At 41.2% G+C, this 19046-nt stretch overlaps 1 protein-coding gene across 1 annotated transcript in view; it reads left to right on the forward strand.

The window, feature by feature from the left end:
* The window catches only part of LOC115155839 (SPRY domain-containing protein 7), a 41851-nt gene extending 23307 nt beyond the window's left edge, over positions 1-18544 (forward strand). Inside the window, exons 4-5 of the mRNA XM_029702818.1 lie at positions 17116-17218; positions 17647-18544. Of these exons, the coding sequence (XP_029558678.1) occupies positions 17116-17218; positions 17647-17744 (201 nt within the window). The 3' untranslated portion in view covers positions 17745-18544. The remainder of the gene's footprint in view (positions 1-17115; positions 17219-17646) is intronic.
* The last annotated feature ends 502 nt before the right edge of the window (positions 18545-19046 follow it).

A 19046-nucleotide genomic window follows, 5' to 3' on the forward strand; every position in this document is an offset into this window, starting at 1 on the left:
AGGCTATCCGGAAAATATCCCAGTCCACGTGATCGAAGCAATCTTGAAGCGTGGAATCAAATTGGTCGGACCAGCGTTGAACAGACCTGCGCACGGGTGTTTCCTGTTTTAATTTCTGTCTATAGGCTGGGAGCAACAAAATGGAGTTGTGGTCAGATTTGCCGAAAGGAGGGCGAGGGAGGGCTTTGTATGCGTCGCGGAAGTTAGCGTAGCAATGATCTAGAATTTTGCCAGCCCGGGTCGCGCATTCGATATACTGATAAAACTTAGGAAGCCTTGTTTTCAGATTGTTAAAATTCCCAGCTACAATAAATGCAGCCTCAGGAAATGTGGTTTCCAGTTTACAGAGTCCAATGAAGTTCTTTCAGGGCCGTCGAGGTGTCTGCTTGGGGGGTCGATATACACAGCTGTGATTATAATCGAAGAGAATTTTCTTGGTAGATAATGCGATCGGCATTTGATTGTAAAGAATTCTAGTCAGGTGAACAAAAGGACTTGAGTTCCTGTATGTTGTTATGATCACACCACGACTCGTTAATCATAAGGCATACACTCCCGCCCTTCTTCTTACCAGAGAGATGTTTGTTTCTGTCGGCGTGATTTCCTGGGGTAAAAGTGTAAGAAATAATACATAAAAAACTAAATGATAGTCCCACTATGCGCAAGCCAGATGGGATAGCATATCGCTGCAGAATGCTGGTTAAGTGTGCCTTGAAATCTAAAATAAATTACCAGAAAAGCACAATCACACCTCCTCAATGCTTCACAGTGGAAACCACACATGCAGAGATCATCCGTTCACCTAATCTGTGTCTCACAAAGACACAGCGGTTGGAACCAAAAATCTCACATTTGGACTCATCAGACCAACGGACAGATTTCCACCGGTCTAATGTCCATTGCTTGTGTTTCTTGGCCCAAACAAGTCTCCTCTTCTTATTGGTGTCCTTTAGTACTGGTTTCTTTTCAGCAATAGACCATGAAGGCCTGATTCATGCAGTCTCCTCTGAACAGTTGATGTTGAGATGTTTCTGTTACTTGAACTCTGTGAAGCATTTATTTGGGCTGCAATCTGAGGTGCAGTTAACTCTAATGAATGTATCCTCTGCAGCAGAGGTAACTCTGGGTCTTCCTTTTCTGTGGCGGTCCTCATGAGAGCCAGTTTCATCATAGCGCTTGATGGTTTTTGCGACTGCTCTTGAAGAAACTTTCTAAGTTCTTGAAATTTTCTGCATTGACTGACCTTCATGTCTTAAAGTAATGATGGACTGTTGTTTTTCTTTGCTTATTTAAGCTGTTCTTGCCATAATATGGAATCTATTTGGTAAAACACATCTTCTGTATACCACCTCTATCTTGTCACAACACAACTGATTGGCTCAAACGCATTAAGAAGGAAAGAAATTCCACAAATTAGCTTTTAACAAGGCACACCAGGTGACTACCTCATGAAGCTGGTTGAGAGAATGCCAAGCGTGTGGAAAGCTGTCATCAAGGCCTCTTAAAAACTTCTTAGGGATCAAATCCCTTTAGCGGGATCGATTTGACAACAGCCAGTGAAAGTGCAGGGCGCCAAATTCAAAACAGCAAAAATCTCATAATTAAAATTCCTCAAACATACAAGTACTATACACCATTTTAAAGATAAGATTCTCATTAATCCAACCACAGTGTCCGATTTAAAAAAAAAAAAAAAAGGCTTTACAGCGAAAGCACACCAAACGATTATGTTAGGTCAGCACCTAGAACAAAAAAACATACAGCCATTTTCCAGCCAAAGAGAGGAGTCACAAAAAGCAGAAATAGAGATAAAATGAATCACTAACCTTTGATGATCTTCATCAGATGGCACTCATAGGACTTCATGTTACACAATACATGTATGTTTTGTTCGATAAAGTTCATATTTATATCGAAAAATCTCAGTTTACATTGGCGCGTTATGTTTTGCCTCCAAAACCCTCCGGTGACTTTGCAGAGAGCCACATCAATATACAGAAATACATATCATAAACTTTGATAAAATATACAAGTGTTATGCACAGAATTAAAGATACACTTCTTAATGCAACCGCTGTGTCAGATTTAAAAAATGCTTCACGGCGAAAGCACACTTTGCAATAATCTGAGTACAGCGCTCAGACACCAAAAGAAGCTATAGAGATACCCGCCATGTTGTGGAGTCAACAGAAGTCAGAAATAGCGTTATAAATATACACTTACCTTTGATGATTGTCATCAGAATGCACCCCCAGGAATCCCAGTTCCACAATAAATGTTTGTTTTGTTCGATAAAGTTCATCTTTATGTCCAAATACCTCCATTTTGTTTGCGTGTTAGGTTCACTATTCCAAATGCAAGGCGCGTGCTTACTAAGTCCAGACGAAATGTCAAAAAAGTTATACTACAGTTTGTAGAAACATGTCAAACGATGTATAGAATCAATCTTTAGGATGTTTTTATCATAAATCTTCAATAAAATTCCAACCGGACAATTCCTTTCTCTTTAGTAATGAAGATGAACTCAGCTCGCTCCCAAGGCTGCGCGCGTAACTGAGCTCATGCTTTTTTCTCAGACACCTGGTGCCATCAGCTCTTATTCTCTCCCCATTCACAGTAGAAGCCTGAAACAACGTTCTAAAGACTGTTGACATCTAGTGGAAGCCTTAGGAAGTGCAATATGACCCCACAGACACTGTATGTTGGATAGGGAATCACGAAAAACTACAAGCCTCAGATTTCCCACTTCCTGGTTGGATTTTTCGCAGGTTTTCGCCTGCCATATGAGTTCTGTTATACTCACAGACATCATTCAAACAGTTTTAGAAACTTCAGAGTGTTTTCTATCAAAATCTACTAATAATATGCATATCTTAGCTTCTGGGCCTGAGTAGCAGGCAGTTTACTCTGGGCATGCTTTTCATCCGGACGTGAAAATACTGCCCCCTATCCCTAAGAGGTCTTAATTAACTTCTTCGGGATCAGTGTCCCTTCCACGGGATGGTTGAGCTAACGCAGGCTAATGCAATTAGCATGAGGTTGTAAGTCACAAGAAAATTTCCCAGGACAGACAGATCTGATATTGGCAGAAGGCTTAAATTCTTGTTAATCTAACTGCACTGTCCAATTTACAGTAGCTATTACACTGAAAGATTATCATGCTATTGTTTGAGGAGAATGCACAATTTTGAACATGAAAAGTTATTAATAAACAAATTAGGCACATTTGGGCAGTCTTGATACAATTTCTTTTACAGAAATACAATGGTTCATTGGATCAGTCTAAAACTTAGAAAATACACTGCTGCCATCTAGTGGACAAAATCTAAATTGCACCTGGGCTGTAATAATATATTATGGCCTTTCTCTTGCATTTCAAAGATGGTGCAAAGAAAATACAAAAGAACGTTTTAAATACAATTTTATTTATCTTTAGCCAGATCTATTGTGTTATATTCTCCTACAATCCTTTCACATTTCCACAAACTTCAAAGTGTTGACTTTCAAATGGTACCAAGAATATGCATATCCTTGCTTCAGGGCCTGAGCTACAGGCACTTAGATTTGGGCATGACATTTTAGGCGAAAATTGGAAAAAAAGGGGAGGATCCTTAAAACCTCTTACATCTAGATGTTCCGCTAGCGGAACACCTGCTCCAATATCCAATGATGGGCGTGGCGCGAAATACAAACTCCTCTAAAATCCGAAAACTTCAATTTTTAAAACATATGACTATTTTACAGCATTTTAAAGACAAGACTCTCGTTAATCTAACCACACTGTCCGTTTTCAAAAAGGCTTTACAGCGAAAGCAAAACATTAGATTATGTCAGCAGAGTACCCAGCCAGAAATAATCAGACACCCATTTTTCAAGCTAGCATATAATGTCACAAAAAACAAAACCACAGCTAAATGCAGCACTAACCTTTGATGATCTTCATCAGATGACAACCCTAGGACATGTTATACAATGCATGCATGTTTTGTTCAATCAAGTTCATATTTATATCAAAACCCAGCTTTTTTACATTAGCATGTGACGTTCAGAACTAGCATACCCCCCGCAAACCTCCGGTGAATTTACTAAATTACTCACGATAAACGTTCACAAAAAACATAACAATTATTTTAAGAATTATAGATACAGAACTCCTCTATGCACTCGATATGTCCGATTTTAAAATAGCTTTTCGGTGAAAGCACATTTTACAATATTCTCAGTAGATAGCTAGCCCTGTGATGCCGGGCTATTTAGACACCCAGCAAGTTTAGCCTTCACCAAACTCCGATTTACTATTAGAAAAGTTTGATTACCTTTGGTGTTCTTCGTCAGAATGCACTCCCAGGACTTCCATAACAAATGTAGGTTTGGTCCAAAATAATCCATAGTTATGTTCAAACAGCGGCGTTTTGTTCGTGCGTTCAAGACACTATCCGAAGTGTAAATAAGGGTCACGCGCATGACGAATTTCGTGACAAAAAAATTCTAAATATTCCATTACCGTACTTCGAAGCATGTCAACCGCTGTTTAAAATCATTCTCGTAAAAAAAACGATAATATTCCGACCGGGAGTCGTTGAATCCGTTCAGAGACGATAGAATAAAAACATGGTGTCGTATCGTGCACGAGCATGAGTCCCTTTGTCCGCTGATAGACCACTTAGCAAAAGCGCTCGTGTGTTTCAGCCAGGGCTTGGAATTACGTCATTCAGCTTTTTCCCGGGCTCTGAGAGCCCATGGGAGCCGTAGGAAGTGTCACGTAACAGCAGAGATCCTCTGTAATGGATAGAGATAATCAAGAAGGGCAAGAAATGGTCAGACAGGGTACTTCCTGTACAGAATCTTCTCATGTTTTGGCCTGCCAAATGAGTTCTGTTATACTCACAGACACCATTCAAACAGTTTTAGAAACTTTGGAGTGTTTTCTATCCAAAGCTAATAATTATATGCATATTCTAGTTTCTGGGCAGGAGTAATAATCAGATTAAATCGGGTACGTTTTTTATCCGGCCGTGAAAATACTGCCCCCTATCCATAACAGGTTGTATACATGATTCCACATGTTATTTCATAGTTTTGATGTCTTCACTATTATTTTACAATGTAGAAAATAGTACAAATATAGAAAAACTCTTGAATGAGTAGGTGAGTCCAAACTTTTGACCTGGGACAGAATGCGGTCAGACCAAATAATTGGTATACACATTACTCTTACAGAATTTCCGGGATGATAACTTGTTTTTAACCAAGACAGAAGAATTTATAACTTACTTTTTCTGACATACCATAGGTACAGCAGACCCCCATATTGTATGGGACACTTTTAAATGTGCATTTAGAGGCCATGCAATTCAATACTCATCTTTAAAATAAAAACAATTAGGTCAAAATAGTCCTAACATACAGATAGATAGCGATAACTGTAAAAGAGGCACATAATAAGGTACAGGAAAAGCAAAAAGAAAGAAGAACTTAATCAAGAAAGATCAAGTGTAATATATTATAAAAAATAAAGCTAACTAGATGGAATATAGGGAAAAATGGAAAACAGGCCTGGTATTCATAGCTGATTTTGAAAAAGCACGACTAGAATTTATATATATATGCATGGACTATTTTAATTTTGGAGAATCTCTTATACAATGGGTTAAAGTTATGTATAGTAGCCACAGTTGTAAACTAGTAACTAATGGCTACTTCTCAAAGTATTAAATTGTCAAAAGGAGTTAAACAGGGTTGTCCACTATCGGCATATCTATTTATTATGGCCATAGAAATGTTAGCTATTAAAATAAGGTCCAACAGTAATATCAAGGGGCTGGAAATCCAGGGCTTAAAGACAAAGGTGTCATTGTACGCTGACGACTCATGTTTTCTTTTAAATCTGCAATATGGATCCCTGCACAGCGTCATAGACAATCGCGATCATTTTTCTAACCTTTTCTTACCTATTGGATCGCTAAAAAATACAACTTTTACATTACTGTGTAGTTTATAAATAAAATGGTCTGACGGTGAAGTGGACATACTCAGTATTCTATCCCGATAGAAATAAATGATAATACAATACATTTTCATAGAAAGTTAACAAAAATAGATAAAATCTTGCTATCATGGAAAGGTAAATACTTGTCTAGTTGTGGAAAAATCACCCTGATTTAATTATTTTGTCATATCCCAGTTGACCTATTTACTCATGGCCCTGCTTACACAGGACAACTTGTTTTTTAAGTTATATGAGTAAAACCAATTCCACTTTATTTGGAATGGCAAGCCAGACAAAATTAAACAGGCTTATTTATATAATTCGTATAAATTCAGAGGGCTAAATGTATTAAATATTAAAACATTGAACCTTTCACTAAAGGCTTCAGTCTGCTGGTTGTCCAGCAGATTAGTAAGAATGGCTTACCCTATGTTCAAAAATTGCCTTTTTCTATTTATTCAGATTACAACCTCTCCCTAGTATCATTATTAAATATCACACCTTCAAAATATCACTAAAGCTGGTTGCAATTTCAGTAATCCACTGGAAAATACATATTTGATATTACCACAAATATTATTGTTCAATGTTATGGTCAAACTCAAATAGACTAGCTGACAAACCATTATTTGGGGATTTTTTTTTAAAACGGTATAGTCTTTGTTAATGATATTAAAAATAGGACTGGGGAATTGTCACACATGCAGCTAACAGAAATATATGGAAATGTTTGCTCTTTTCAAAATTACAAACAACTGATTGCAGCATTACCGCAAAAATGGAGGATGCAAGTAGAAGGGGGAGAAGGTAAGGAACTTGTTTGTCGGTCCTGTATTAAAGGCCAGAATTGGTATAAAAAAAAGATAATAAATAAAGAATGTATACCAGTTCCATTTAAGGACCAAAATATTGACAGCTGTGCCATACAAGTTATTTGGCAATTAGAAATCAAGACTGGATGTTTTTTTAGAGATAGATGGGAGCGGTTGAGGGTAGCTGTAGTGTGGGATAAAAAAATAAAAACAACAAATGTACCGTGTCCGTAAAATGTATATAGTATGTTTAAGCTGAAGTAGAAGCCCAAGTATTGTTGTTCGTTAGTTTACTCCAATGAGGGGAGGTAGGGTTAAAAGAAAATAATAAAGGGGAAAAAAAGAATATATTTATATACACACACATATACAGTGGGCTCCAAAATTACTGGCACCCCTGACTGGCAATGCACAAACAATACTTAAAAAAATATAAACAATATAATTATAGAGAGAAACTCAAAATACCAACATGTGAAAAATACTGTACTTTATTAATGTTTCAATGGAACCCAACAAAATCATTTATTGATTTAATTAAAAATCTATGTCCTCCAAATCAAGGTTTCACAATTAATGGCACCCTTAAATATTATTGTAAATAACATCTACCAAAATTAAATCAGGAATTCAATTCCACTTATTTAAGTTTATCTAAGTGTTAAGGAACTACACTGCTCAAAAAAATAAAGGGAACACTTAAACAACACAATGTAACTCCAAGTCAATCACACTTCTGTGAAATCAAACTGTCCACTTAGGAAGCAACACTGATTGACAATAAATGTCACATGCTGTTGTGCAAATGGAATAGACAACAGGTGGAAAATATAGGCAATTAGCAAGACACCCCCAATAAAGGAGTAGTTCTGCAGGTGGTGACCACAGACCACTTCTCAGTTGCTATGCTTCCTGGCTGATGTTTTGGTCACTTTTGAATGCTGGCGGTGCTTTCACTCTAGTGGTAGCATGAGACGGAGTCTACAACCCACACAAGTGGCTCAGGTAGTGCAGCTCATCCAGGATGGCACATCAATGTGAGCTGTGGCAAGAAGGTTTGCTGTGTCTGTCAGCGTAGTGTCCAGAGCATGGAGGCACTACCAGGAGACAGGCCAGTACATCAGGAGACGTGGAGGAGGCCGAAGGAGGGCAACAACCCAGCAGCAGGACCGCTACCTCCGCCTTTGTGCAAGGAGGAGCAAGAGAAGCACTGCCAGAGCCCTGTAAAATGACCTCCAGCAGGCCACAAATGTGCATGTGTCTGCTCAAACGGTCAGAAACAGACTCCATGAGGGTGGTATGAGGGCCCGACGTCCACAGGTGGGGGTTGTGCTTACAGCCTAACACCGTGCAGGACGTTTGGCATTTGCCAGAGAACACCAAGATTGGCAAATTCGCCACTGGCGCCCTGTGCTCTTCACAGATGAAAGCAGGTTCACACTGAGCACGTGACAGAGTCTGGAGACGCCGTGGAGAACGTTCTGCTGCCTGCAACATCCTCCAGCATGACCGGTTTGGCGGTGGGTCAGTCATGGTGTGGGGTGGCATTTCTTTGGGGGGCCGCACAGCCCTCCATGTGCTCGCCAGAGGTAGCCTGACTGCCATTAGGTACCGAGATGAGATCCTCAGACCCCTTGTGAGAACACATGCTGGTGCGGTTGGCCCTGGGTTCCTCCTAATGCAAGACAATGCTAGACCTCATGTGGCTGGAGTGTGTCAGCAGTTCCTGCAAGAGGAAGGCATTGATGCTATGGACTAGCTCGCCCGTTCCCCAGACCTGAATCGAATTGAGCACATCTGGGACATCATGTCTCGCTCCATCCACCAACGCCACGTTGCACCACAGACTGTCCAGGAGTTGGCGGATGCTTTAGTCCAGGTCTGGGAGGAGATCCCTCAGGAGACCATACGCCACCTCATCAGGAGCATGCCCAGGCATTGAAGGGAGGTCATACAGGCACGTGGAGGCCACACACACTACTGAGCCTCATTTTGACTTGTTTTAAGGACATTACACCAAAGTTGGATCAGCCTGTAGTGTGGTTTTCCACTTTAATTTTGAGTGTGACTCCAAATCCAGACCTCCATGGGTTGATAAATTGGATTTCCATTGATTATTTTTGTGTGATTTTGTTGTCAGCACATTCAACTCTGTAAAGAAAAAAGTATTTAATAAGATTATTTCATTCATTCTGATCTAGGATGTGTTGTTTAAGTTGTTCCCTTTATTTTTTTGAGCAGTATATATTGAGCCACTATATCACTTCCTTTTTCACTAGGGTATAAAAATGAGGTAACATGCATGCAATATCCCTTTGTCATCCAACACCATGAGGAAATTAAAAGAACTGGCAGTTCAAAAGGGACAGATGGTCGTAGACCATAAATCTGGTAATGGCTGCAAGATCCACAAACGATTGAATATACCACTGAGCACTGTCAGGGCAATTATTAAAAAAATCAAAAGATATGGAACAGTTGAAAACCTCACGGGTAGAGGACGCAAATGCATTTTGCCCCCCAGGATAGAGAGGAGGATGGTGAGAGAAGCAACAAAATCCCCAAGAATCACTGTGAAAGAATTGCAGGCCTTGGTGGCGTCTTGGGGTCACCAGGTTCCAAAAAGCACCATCAGACGCCACCTCCACAACCACAGGCTCTTTGGAAGGGTTGCCAGAAGAAAGCCCTTAATGACCCCAAGAGTTTGCAAAACGTCATTTAACTTATGATTGGAAGAAGGTGCTCTGGTCAGATGAGACCAAAATTGAACATTATGGTCAGATACAGCATCGGCATGTTTGGCGTCGAAACAGAGATGCATACAAGGAAAGGCACCTCATACTCACGGAGAAATATGGTGGTGGGTCAGTGGTTACTGGTTAAGTTTGATGGCATAATGAATTCCACCAAATACCAGGTAATTTTGGCTGACAATCTGGTTGCCTCTGCCAGAAGGCTGGGACTTGACCGTATGTGGACTTTCCAACAAGACAATGACCCAAAACATACCTCAAGATCCACACAGAAATGGTTCTGTGAAAACAAAATCAATGTTCTACCATGGCCATCTCAGTTGCCGGACCTCAATCCAATCGAAAACCTGTGGTTGAGTGGAAGAGGGCAGTTGATAAGCGTAAACCCAAGAATGTGAAGGATCTTGAAAGGATCTGCATAGAGGAATGGTCCAAAATCCCTCCAAATGTGTTCCTTAACCTTGTCAAACATCACAGGAAAAGACCATGCTGTTATCCCTGCCAGAGGTGGTGGCACTAAGTACTAAATGAGAAGTGCCAATAATTCTGAAACCTTGATTTTGGTGAAATGTATTTTGTATTAAATAATTATATGATTTTAGTGGGTTCCATTGAAAGTACAGTATTTCTCACATGTTGGTATTTTGAGTTTTTGAGTTTCTCTATAATTATATTTTTTTCAGTATTGTTTGTGCATTGCCAGTCAGGGGTGCCAGTAATTTTGGAGCCCACTGTATACATCACACACACACACACACACACACACACACACACACACACACACACACACACACACACACACACACACACAGTACCAGTCGGTCAAAAGTTTGGACACACCTATTCATTCAAGGGGTTTTCTTAATTTGTTTTACTATTTTCTACATTGTAGAATAATAGTGAAGACATCAAAACTATGAAATCACATAATGTAGTAACCAAAAAAGTGTTAAACAAATATTTTAGATTCTTCAAGGTAGCCACCTTGATGACAGCTTTGCACACTCTTGGCATTCTCTCAACCAGCTTCACCTGGAATGCTTTTCCCACAGTCTTGAAGGAGTTCCCACATATGCTGTGCACTTGTTGGCTGCTTTTCCTTCACTCTGCCTTCAACTCAACTCCGCTAACCCTGATGTCCTTGCCGTGTCTGAATCCTGGCTTAGGAAGGCCACCACAAATTCTGAAATTTCCATACCTAACTACAACATTTTCCGTCAAGATAGAACTGCCAAAGGGGGAGGAGTTGCAATCTACTACAGAGAGAGCCTGCAAAGTTCTGTCATACTTTCCAGGTCTGTGCCCAAACAGTTAGTTAGGACTTCTAATTTTAAAAATGAATCTCTCCAGAAATAAGTCTCTCACTGTTGCCGCCTGTTATAGACCCCCGTCAGCTCCCAGCTGTGCCCTGGACACTATATGTGAATTTATTGCCCCTCATCTATCCTCAGAGTTTGTTCTGTTAGATTACCTAAACTGGGATATGCTTAACACCCCGGCAGTCCTACAATCTAAGCTAGATGCCCTCAATCTCACACAAATCATAAAGGAACCCACCAGGTACAACCCTTAATCCGTAAACATGGGCACCCTCATAGATATTATCCTGCCAAACTTGCCCTCCAAATACACCTCTGCTGTTTTCAATCAGGATCTCAGTGATCACTGCCTCATTGCTTGCATCCGCTATGGGTCCGCGGTCAAACGACCACCCCTCATCACTGTCAAACGCTCCCTAAAACACTTCTGCGAGCAGGCCTTTCTAATCGACCTGGCCCTTCTAATCGACCTGGCCCGGGTATCCTGGAAGGATATTGACCTCATCCCGTCAGTCGAGGATGCCTGGTCGTTCTTTAAAAGTGATTTCCTCACCATTTTAAATAAGCATGCCCCTTTCAAAAAATGTAGAACTAAGAACAGATATAGCCCTTGGTTCACTCCAGACCTGACTGCCCTTGACCAGCACAAAAACTTCCTGTGGCGGACTGCAATAGCATCGAATAGTCCCCGCGATATCCAACTGTTCAGGGAAGTCAGGAACCAATACACGCAGTCAGTCAGGAAAGCAAAGTCTAGCTTTTTCAAACAGAAATTTGCATCCTGTAGCTCTAACTCCCAAAAGTTTTGGGACACTGTAAAGTCCATGGAGAATAAGACCACCTCCTCCCAGCTGCCCACTGCACTGAGGCTAGGTAACACGGTCACCACCGATAAGTCCATGATAATCGAAAATTTCAATAAGCATTTCTCTATGGCTGGCCATGCTTTCCTCCTGGCTACCCCAACCCCGGCCAACAGCTCTGCCCGAGCCTCCCCAGCTTCTTCACCCAAATCTAGATAACAGATGTTCTGAAAGAGCTGCAAAACCTGGACCCGTACATATCAGCTGGGCTAGACAATCTAGACCCTCTCTTTCTAAAACTATCCGCCGCCATTGTTGCAAGTGCAACCCCTATTACCAGTCTGTTCAACCTCTCTTTCGTATCGTCCGAGATCCCTAAAGATTGGAATGCTGCTGCGGTCATCCCCCTCTTCAAAGGGGGTGACACTCTAGACCCAAACTGTTATAGACCTATATCTATCCTGCCCTGCCTTTCTAAAGTCTTCGAAGCCAAGTTAATAAACAGATCACTGACCATTTAGAATCCCACCGTACCTTCTCCGCTGTGGAATCCGGTTTCCGAGCTGGTCACGGGTGCACATCAGCCACGCTCAAGGTACTAAACGATATCATAACCGCCATTGATAAAAGACAGTACTGTGCAGCCGTCTTCATCGACCTGGCCTCGCCTGGTTCACCAACTACTTTGCAGACAGAGTTCAGTGTGTCAAATCGGAGGGCCTGTTGCCCGGACCTGTGGCAGTCTCTATGGGGGTACCACAGGGTTCAATTCTCGGGCTCACTCTTTTCTCTGTATATATCAATGATGTCGCTCTTGCTGCTGGTGATTCCCTGATCCACCTCTACGCAGACGACACCATTCTGTATACATCTGGCCCTTTTTTGGACACTGTGTTAACTAACCTCCAAACGAGCTTCAATGCCATACAACACTCCTTCCATGGCCTACAACTGCTCTTAAATGCTAGTAAATCCAAATGCATGGTTTTCAACCGTTCGCTGCCGGCACCCGCCCTCCCGACTAGCATCACTACCCTGGACGGTTCTGACCTAGAATATGTGGACAACTACAAATACCTAGGTGTCTGGCTAGACTGTAAACTCCTTCCAGACTCATATTAAACATCTCCAATCCAAAATCAAATCTAGAATCGGCTTTCTATTTCGCAAAACAAAGCCTCCTTCACTCACGCCGCCAAACTTACCCTAGTAAAACTGACTATCCTACCGATCCTGGACTTCGGCGATGTCATCTACAAAATAGGTTCCAATACTCTACTCAGCAAACTGGATGCAGTCTATCACAGTGACATTCGTTTTGTTACCAAAGCCACTTATACCACCCACCACTGCGACCTGTATGCTCTAGTCGGCTGGCCCTCACTACATATTCGTCGCCAGACCCACTAGCTCCAGGTCATCTATAAATCTATGCTAGGTAAAGCTCCGCCTTATCTCAGCTCACTGGTCACGATAACAACATCCACCCGTAGCACGAGCTCCAGCAGGTATATCTCACTGGTTAACCCCAAAGCCAACACCTGCTTTAGCCACCTTTCCTTCCAGTTCTCTGCTGCCAGTAACTGGAACGAATTGCAAAAATCACTGAAGCTGGAGACTTATATTTCCCTAACCAACTTTAAACATCAGCTATCTGAGCAGGTAACCGATCGCTGCAGCTGTATGTAGTCCATCTGTAAATAGCCCACCCAATCTACCTACCTCATCCCCATATTGTTTTTTATTTTTTTTGGTTTTGCTCTTTTGCACACCAGTATTTCTACTTGCACATCATCATCTGCTCATTTATCACTCCAGTGTTAATCTGCTAAATTGTAATTACCTCGCTACTATGGCCTATTTATTGCCTACCTCCTCACGCCATTTGCACACACTGTATCTTTCTTTTTTTCTATTGTGTTATTGACTGTACGCTTGTTTATTCCATGTGTGACTCTGTGTTGTTGTTTGTGTCGCACTGCTTTGCTTTATCTTGGCCAGGTCGCAGTTGTAAATGAGAACTTGTTCTCAACTAGCCTACCTGGTTAAATAAATAGATATAAAAGATGAATAAATAAAAAATCGTAAATCATCTCAATTGGGTTGAGGTCGGGTGATTGTGGAGGCCAGGTCATCTGATGCAGCACTCCATCACTGTGTGGATTTATTGAGTGACATGATCATTCCAATTTTGAGAGATACACATAACTATGAGGCGTGGCTCCAAATTGAGGCTTAAAAGTGTTTGTTTTTTATTTATTTATTTTATTTCACCTTTATTTAACCAGGTAGGCAAGTTGAGAACAAGTTCTCATTTACAATTGAGTTACACATGGAGTAAACAACATACAGTCAATAATACAGTAGAAAAAAAAATAAGACTATATACAATGTGAGCAAATGATGTGAGATAAGGGAGGTAAGAGCAAAAAAAATGCCATGGTGGCAAAATAAAGAAAGTATAGCAAGAAAAACAATGGAATGGTAGATTTGTAGTTTGAAGAAAGTTCAAAGTTCAAATATAAATAATATGGTGCAAAGGAGCAAAATAAATAAATACAGTAGGGGAAGAGGTAGTAGTTTGGGCTAAATTATAGATGGGCTATGTACAGGTGCAGTGATCTGTGAGCTGCTCTGACAGCTGGTGCTTAAAGCTAGTGAGGGAGATAAGTGTTTCCAATTTCAGAGATTTTTGTAGTTCGTTCCAGTCGTTGGCAGCAGAGAACTGGAAGGAGAGACGACCAAAGGAGGAGTTGGCTTTAGGGGTGACCAGAGAGATATACCTGCTGGAGCGCGTGCTACAGGTGGGTGCTGCTATGGTGACCAGTGAGCGGAGATAAGGGGGGACTTTACCTAGCAGGGTCTTGTAGATGACCTGGAGCCAATGTGTTTGGCAACGATTATGAAGTGAAGGCCAGCCAACGAGAGCATACAGATCGCAGTGGTGGGTTGTATATGGGGCTTTGGTGACAAAACGGATGGCACTGTGATAGACTGCATCCAGCTTGTTGAGTAGGGTATTGGAGGCTATTTTGTAAATGACATCGCCGAAGTCGAGGATTGGTAGGATGGTCAGTTTTACGAGGGTATGTTTGGCAGCATGAGTGAAGGATGCTTTGTTGCGAAATAGGAAGCCAATTCTAGATTTCACTTTGGATTGGAGATGATTGATGTGAGTCTGGAAGGAGAGTTTACAGTCTAACCAGACACCTAGGTATTTGTAGTTGTCCACAAATTCTAAGTTAGAACCGTCCAGAGAAGTTATGCTGGATGGGCGGGCAGGTGCAGGCAGCGATCGGTTGAAGAGCATGCATTTAGTTTTACTTGTGTTTAGGAGCAGTTGGAGGCCACGGAAGGAGAGTTGAATTGCATTGAAGCTCGTCTGGAGGGTTGTTAACACAGTGTCCAAAGAAGGGCCAGAAGTATACAGAATGGTGTCGTCTGCGTAGAGGTGGATCAGAGATTCACCAGCAGCAAGAGCGACATCATTTATGTATACAGAGAAAAGAGTTGGCCCAAGAATTGAACCCTGTGGTACCCCCATAGAGACTGCCAGAGGTCCAGACAGTAGGCCCTCCGATTTGACACACTGAACTCTGTCAGAGAAGTAGTTGGTGAACCAGGCGACGCAATCGTTTGAGAAACCAAGGCTACTAAGTCTGCCGATGAGGATGTGGTGATTAACAGAGTCAAAAGCTTTGGCCAGGTCAATGAATACGGCAGCACAGTATTGTTTCTTATCGATGGCGGTTACGATGTCGTTTAGGACCTTGAGCGTGGCTGAGGTGCACCCATGACCAGCTCTGAAACCAGATTGCATAGCGGAGAGGGTGCGGTAGTATTCGAAATAGTCGGTAATCTGTTTGTTGACTTGGCTTTCGAAGACCTTAGAAAGGCAGGGTAGGATGGATATAGGTCTGTAGCAATTTGGGTCAAGAGTGTCACCTCCTTTGAAGAGGGGGATGACAGCAGCTGCTTTCCAATCTATGGGAATCTCAGACGACACGAAAGAGAGGTTGAACAGGCTAGTAATAGGGGTTGCAACAATTTCGGCAGATAATTTTAGAAAGAAAGGGTCCAGATTGTCAAGCCCAGCTGATTTGTTATGGTGCACCACGGAAATAATTCCCCAGAACCCGAGGTAGTAGGAGCATATCACCGTTCATGCTAATCGCTAACCAGGGTAACTCTGCTAGCTGTCCTGTAACACGTTATACACTGTACACTAATGTCTTCAAATAGAAAAAGTAAACACGCCATCAAAGGCAGTTGATGATGGATGCTGTGGTAATGCAGAACACTATCCCAGTAAAAATGACAAGCAGTCTTTTCCGTACCAATGGCAGTGGTGCAGAACAATGGGCACAAGCACTGTTTCTATGGGCACAAGCACTGTTCATGACAAACTGTTCACACCTCTCTTGTTGGTGGAGAGAAGATTTTGCATGTTTTAAATCTTATTTCCTGCAATTCTACACATTTTGTCATGGGTTGCAGAGAAAATGTAGCCATTTTAAAGCTCATTTTCTTGCCATGTCTGTGTGTTCATGTGATTTTTGAGTGACTCAAACATTACAACAAAATCTATGCGCTAAAAAAACGTTAGCTGACATGGGCTAGTTGATCTGGACATTTCTGACAAGTTATAAATAGCTCTCTACGGTATGCAATGACTGACATGAGAGGAAAACTTGCTGCACTACCCAAATTCTACTATTACAACTTTCAAGAGTATGTTGAAAGCCGGACTGAGTTCCTAAACATTTTTATAATAATACTATTTTTCAGGGGGGTGGGGAAACACAAAAACAATACTGGCCCCCAGATGTAGTAGACTTACAGTGAGGGAAAAGTATTTGATCCCCTGCTGATTTTGTACGTTTGCCCACTGACAAAGAAATGATCAGTCTATAATTTTAATGGTAGGTTTATTTGAACAGTGAGAGACAGAATAACAACAAAAAAATCCAGAAAAACGCATGTCAAAAATGTTATAAATTGATTTGCATTTTAATGAGGAAATAAGTATTTGACCCCCCTCTCAATCAGAAAGATTTCTGGCTCCCAGGTGTCTTTTATATAGGTAACGAGCTGAGATTAGGAGCACACTCTTAAAGGGAGTGCTCCTAATCTCAGTTTGTTACCTGTATAAAAGACACCTGTCCACAGTGCATGTTTCGTCTGCTACTGCCATAGGCTTCCAGTCAAGTCCCGTTCTGAAGCGCACGGAAACCAGACATCTCAACAGAGAGAACCGGCTGATGGGCGAGATTATCAAAGAAATGACCACCAAGTTCTCTAATCTAATTCTTACTGAATTGATCACTGATCAGCTGTATTGATGTTTAAATACTTCTAAAGAAATGGCCTAAATGAATCAGAATAAACTGACCAACACAATCAACACTGATCTAATCAGTTGTTTGTTTTCCATCTCAGGGCATCACGTATGACCACGTGGAGATGAATCTCTATCTGAATGGGAAAAATATGCACTGTCCAGCTTCAGGGATCAGAGGCACCGTGTTCCCGGTGGTTTATGGTGAGTGTGTGTGTGTGTGTGTGTGTGTGTGTACACTGCTGCATACACAGGGACAGACTTTCCCTCTCAGGAGGGAAAACCACCAATACCAAACATAAAACTATTTTATTTTATGAATGTTTCTTTTAACTTTTATTTACATAATATATATTAACCCGTGCTCTACCTTTTAATTCCCAGTGGAAAAAAACAGGCTCAAATGCCTAGTAAATCTGCCACAAAATTGTCTTTATGGTTGTGGTATTTTTCTGCCACAAGAGGGCAGTTCGTACATAGCTGAAACTGACATCCTTCTTTTTGGTTGGTAGCATACAATGTAAAAGCAATTGAACACTACTAGTTTTTGTTGTTGCAGTCTGTGAGTTATGCCTGCGAAAGTACCCAACACTGACTGAACCAATGTTGATTTGATCTCTCCTCTGTTCTAGTGGATGACAGCGCCATCTTAGACTGCCAGTTCAGTGACTTCTACCATACAGCACCGCAAGGCTTCGAGAAAATTCTGTTTGAGCAGCAGATCTTCTGAGCAGCACCTCCGTATACCTCCAGACCTTTATATACACACACACACACACACACACACACACACACACACACACACACACACACAACCCTCAGCTAAAAGTGCTCCTTGTTGCTCTGCAGAAATCTGTGACCTCTTCGTTCCGTCTGGTTTGAGTGTGTTTGTGTGTGTGTTGTGTTGCGTCCTGGTTACTCTCTGCTTTAATGCTGTTCTGGGTCAATGTGGGTAGTTTAGCTCTTGTTTGATGCCAACACTGGAGCAGTAAGAAAACGGATCCCCAGACAGCAATGAATGGCATAGAGTAGACAAAGTGTGGTGTGCATTTGCAACTGAAAGACAGTCAAGTCAGTCGATATTTATTTTATTCAGTTATAATCATCCGGCATTGCGTCAATCTTTTATGGTTGCTGCTTCTTTCAGAAAAGAGAGTTTGAACAATGTTTAGGTGTTTTCTTATTTATATTTATTTGTTAAAAGATGACACTAATGTTCAATGTTTTGTTTCCCTGATAATTTACTTCTAATTCTAGATTTAATTATACGTATTTTGATTTGTTATTTTGATTATGATCTGTCTTTAAAAGTAATTTGTCACGGCTCTGATTGGCATTCCAAATGTCATCAATCTGGCGAAGCTCTGCTCATTGGCTGTATTCGGGGATGTGACATTTTCCGACCCTACTGTATTTCACCGGTCAAATAAATGCATATCCTCCTTTGAAGCGGGAAAACGGTCTTAAATGTTAAACGCTTATTTTTGTTTCCACTAATGAGATGTATGTTGAACATTAAACCAAATACAATAAAGAAACTTGTCTCTGAAAGCATTTCCTCTTTTTGGACTACTTTATTTAATATACCGCAAATGTCTAGCAACCCAAAGGTTGCGCATTCGAATCTCATCATGGAGAGATTTAGCTACTATATAACTACTTAGCATGTTAGCTAACCCTTCCCCTAACCTAAACCCTTTAACCTAACTCATAACCCTTACCCCTAGCCTAGCTAACGTTAGCCACAAATTGGAATTTGTAATATACACTACCTTTCAAAAGTTTGGGGTCACTTAGAAATGTCCTTGTTTTTGAAAGAAAAGCAAACATTTTTGCCCATTTGAAATAACATCAAATTGATCAGAAATACAGTGTAGACATTGTTAATGTTGTAAATGACTATTGTAGCTGGAAACGGCAGATTATTTTTTAGTTTTTATGGAATATCTACACAGGTGTACAGAGGCCCATTATCAGCATCCATCACTCCTGTGTTCCAATGGCACTTTGAGTTAGCTAATCAAAGTTTATC

This window comes from Salmo trutta, chromosome 20 (genome assembly GCF_901001165.1).
Source record: "Salmo trutta chromosome 20, fSalTru1.1, whole genome shotgun sequence".
Taxonomy (NCBI): domain Eukaryota; kingdom Metazoa; phylum Chordata; class Actinopteri; order Salmoniformes; family Salmonidae; genus Salmo; species Salmo trutta.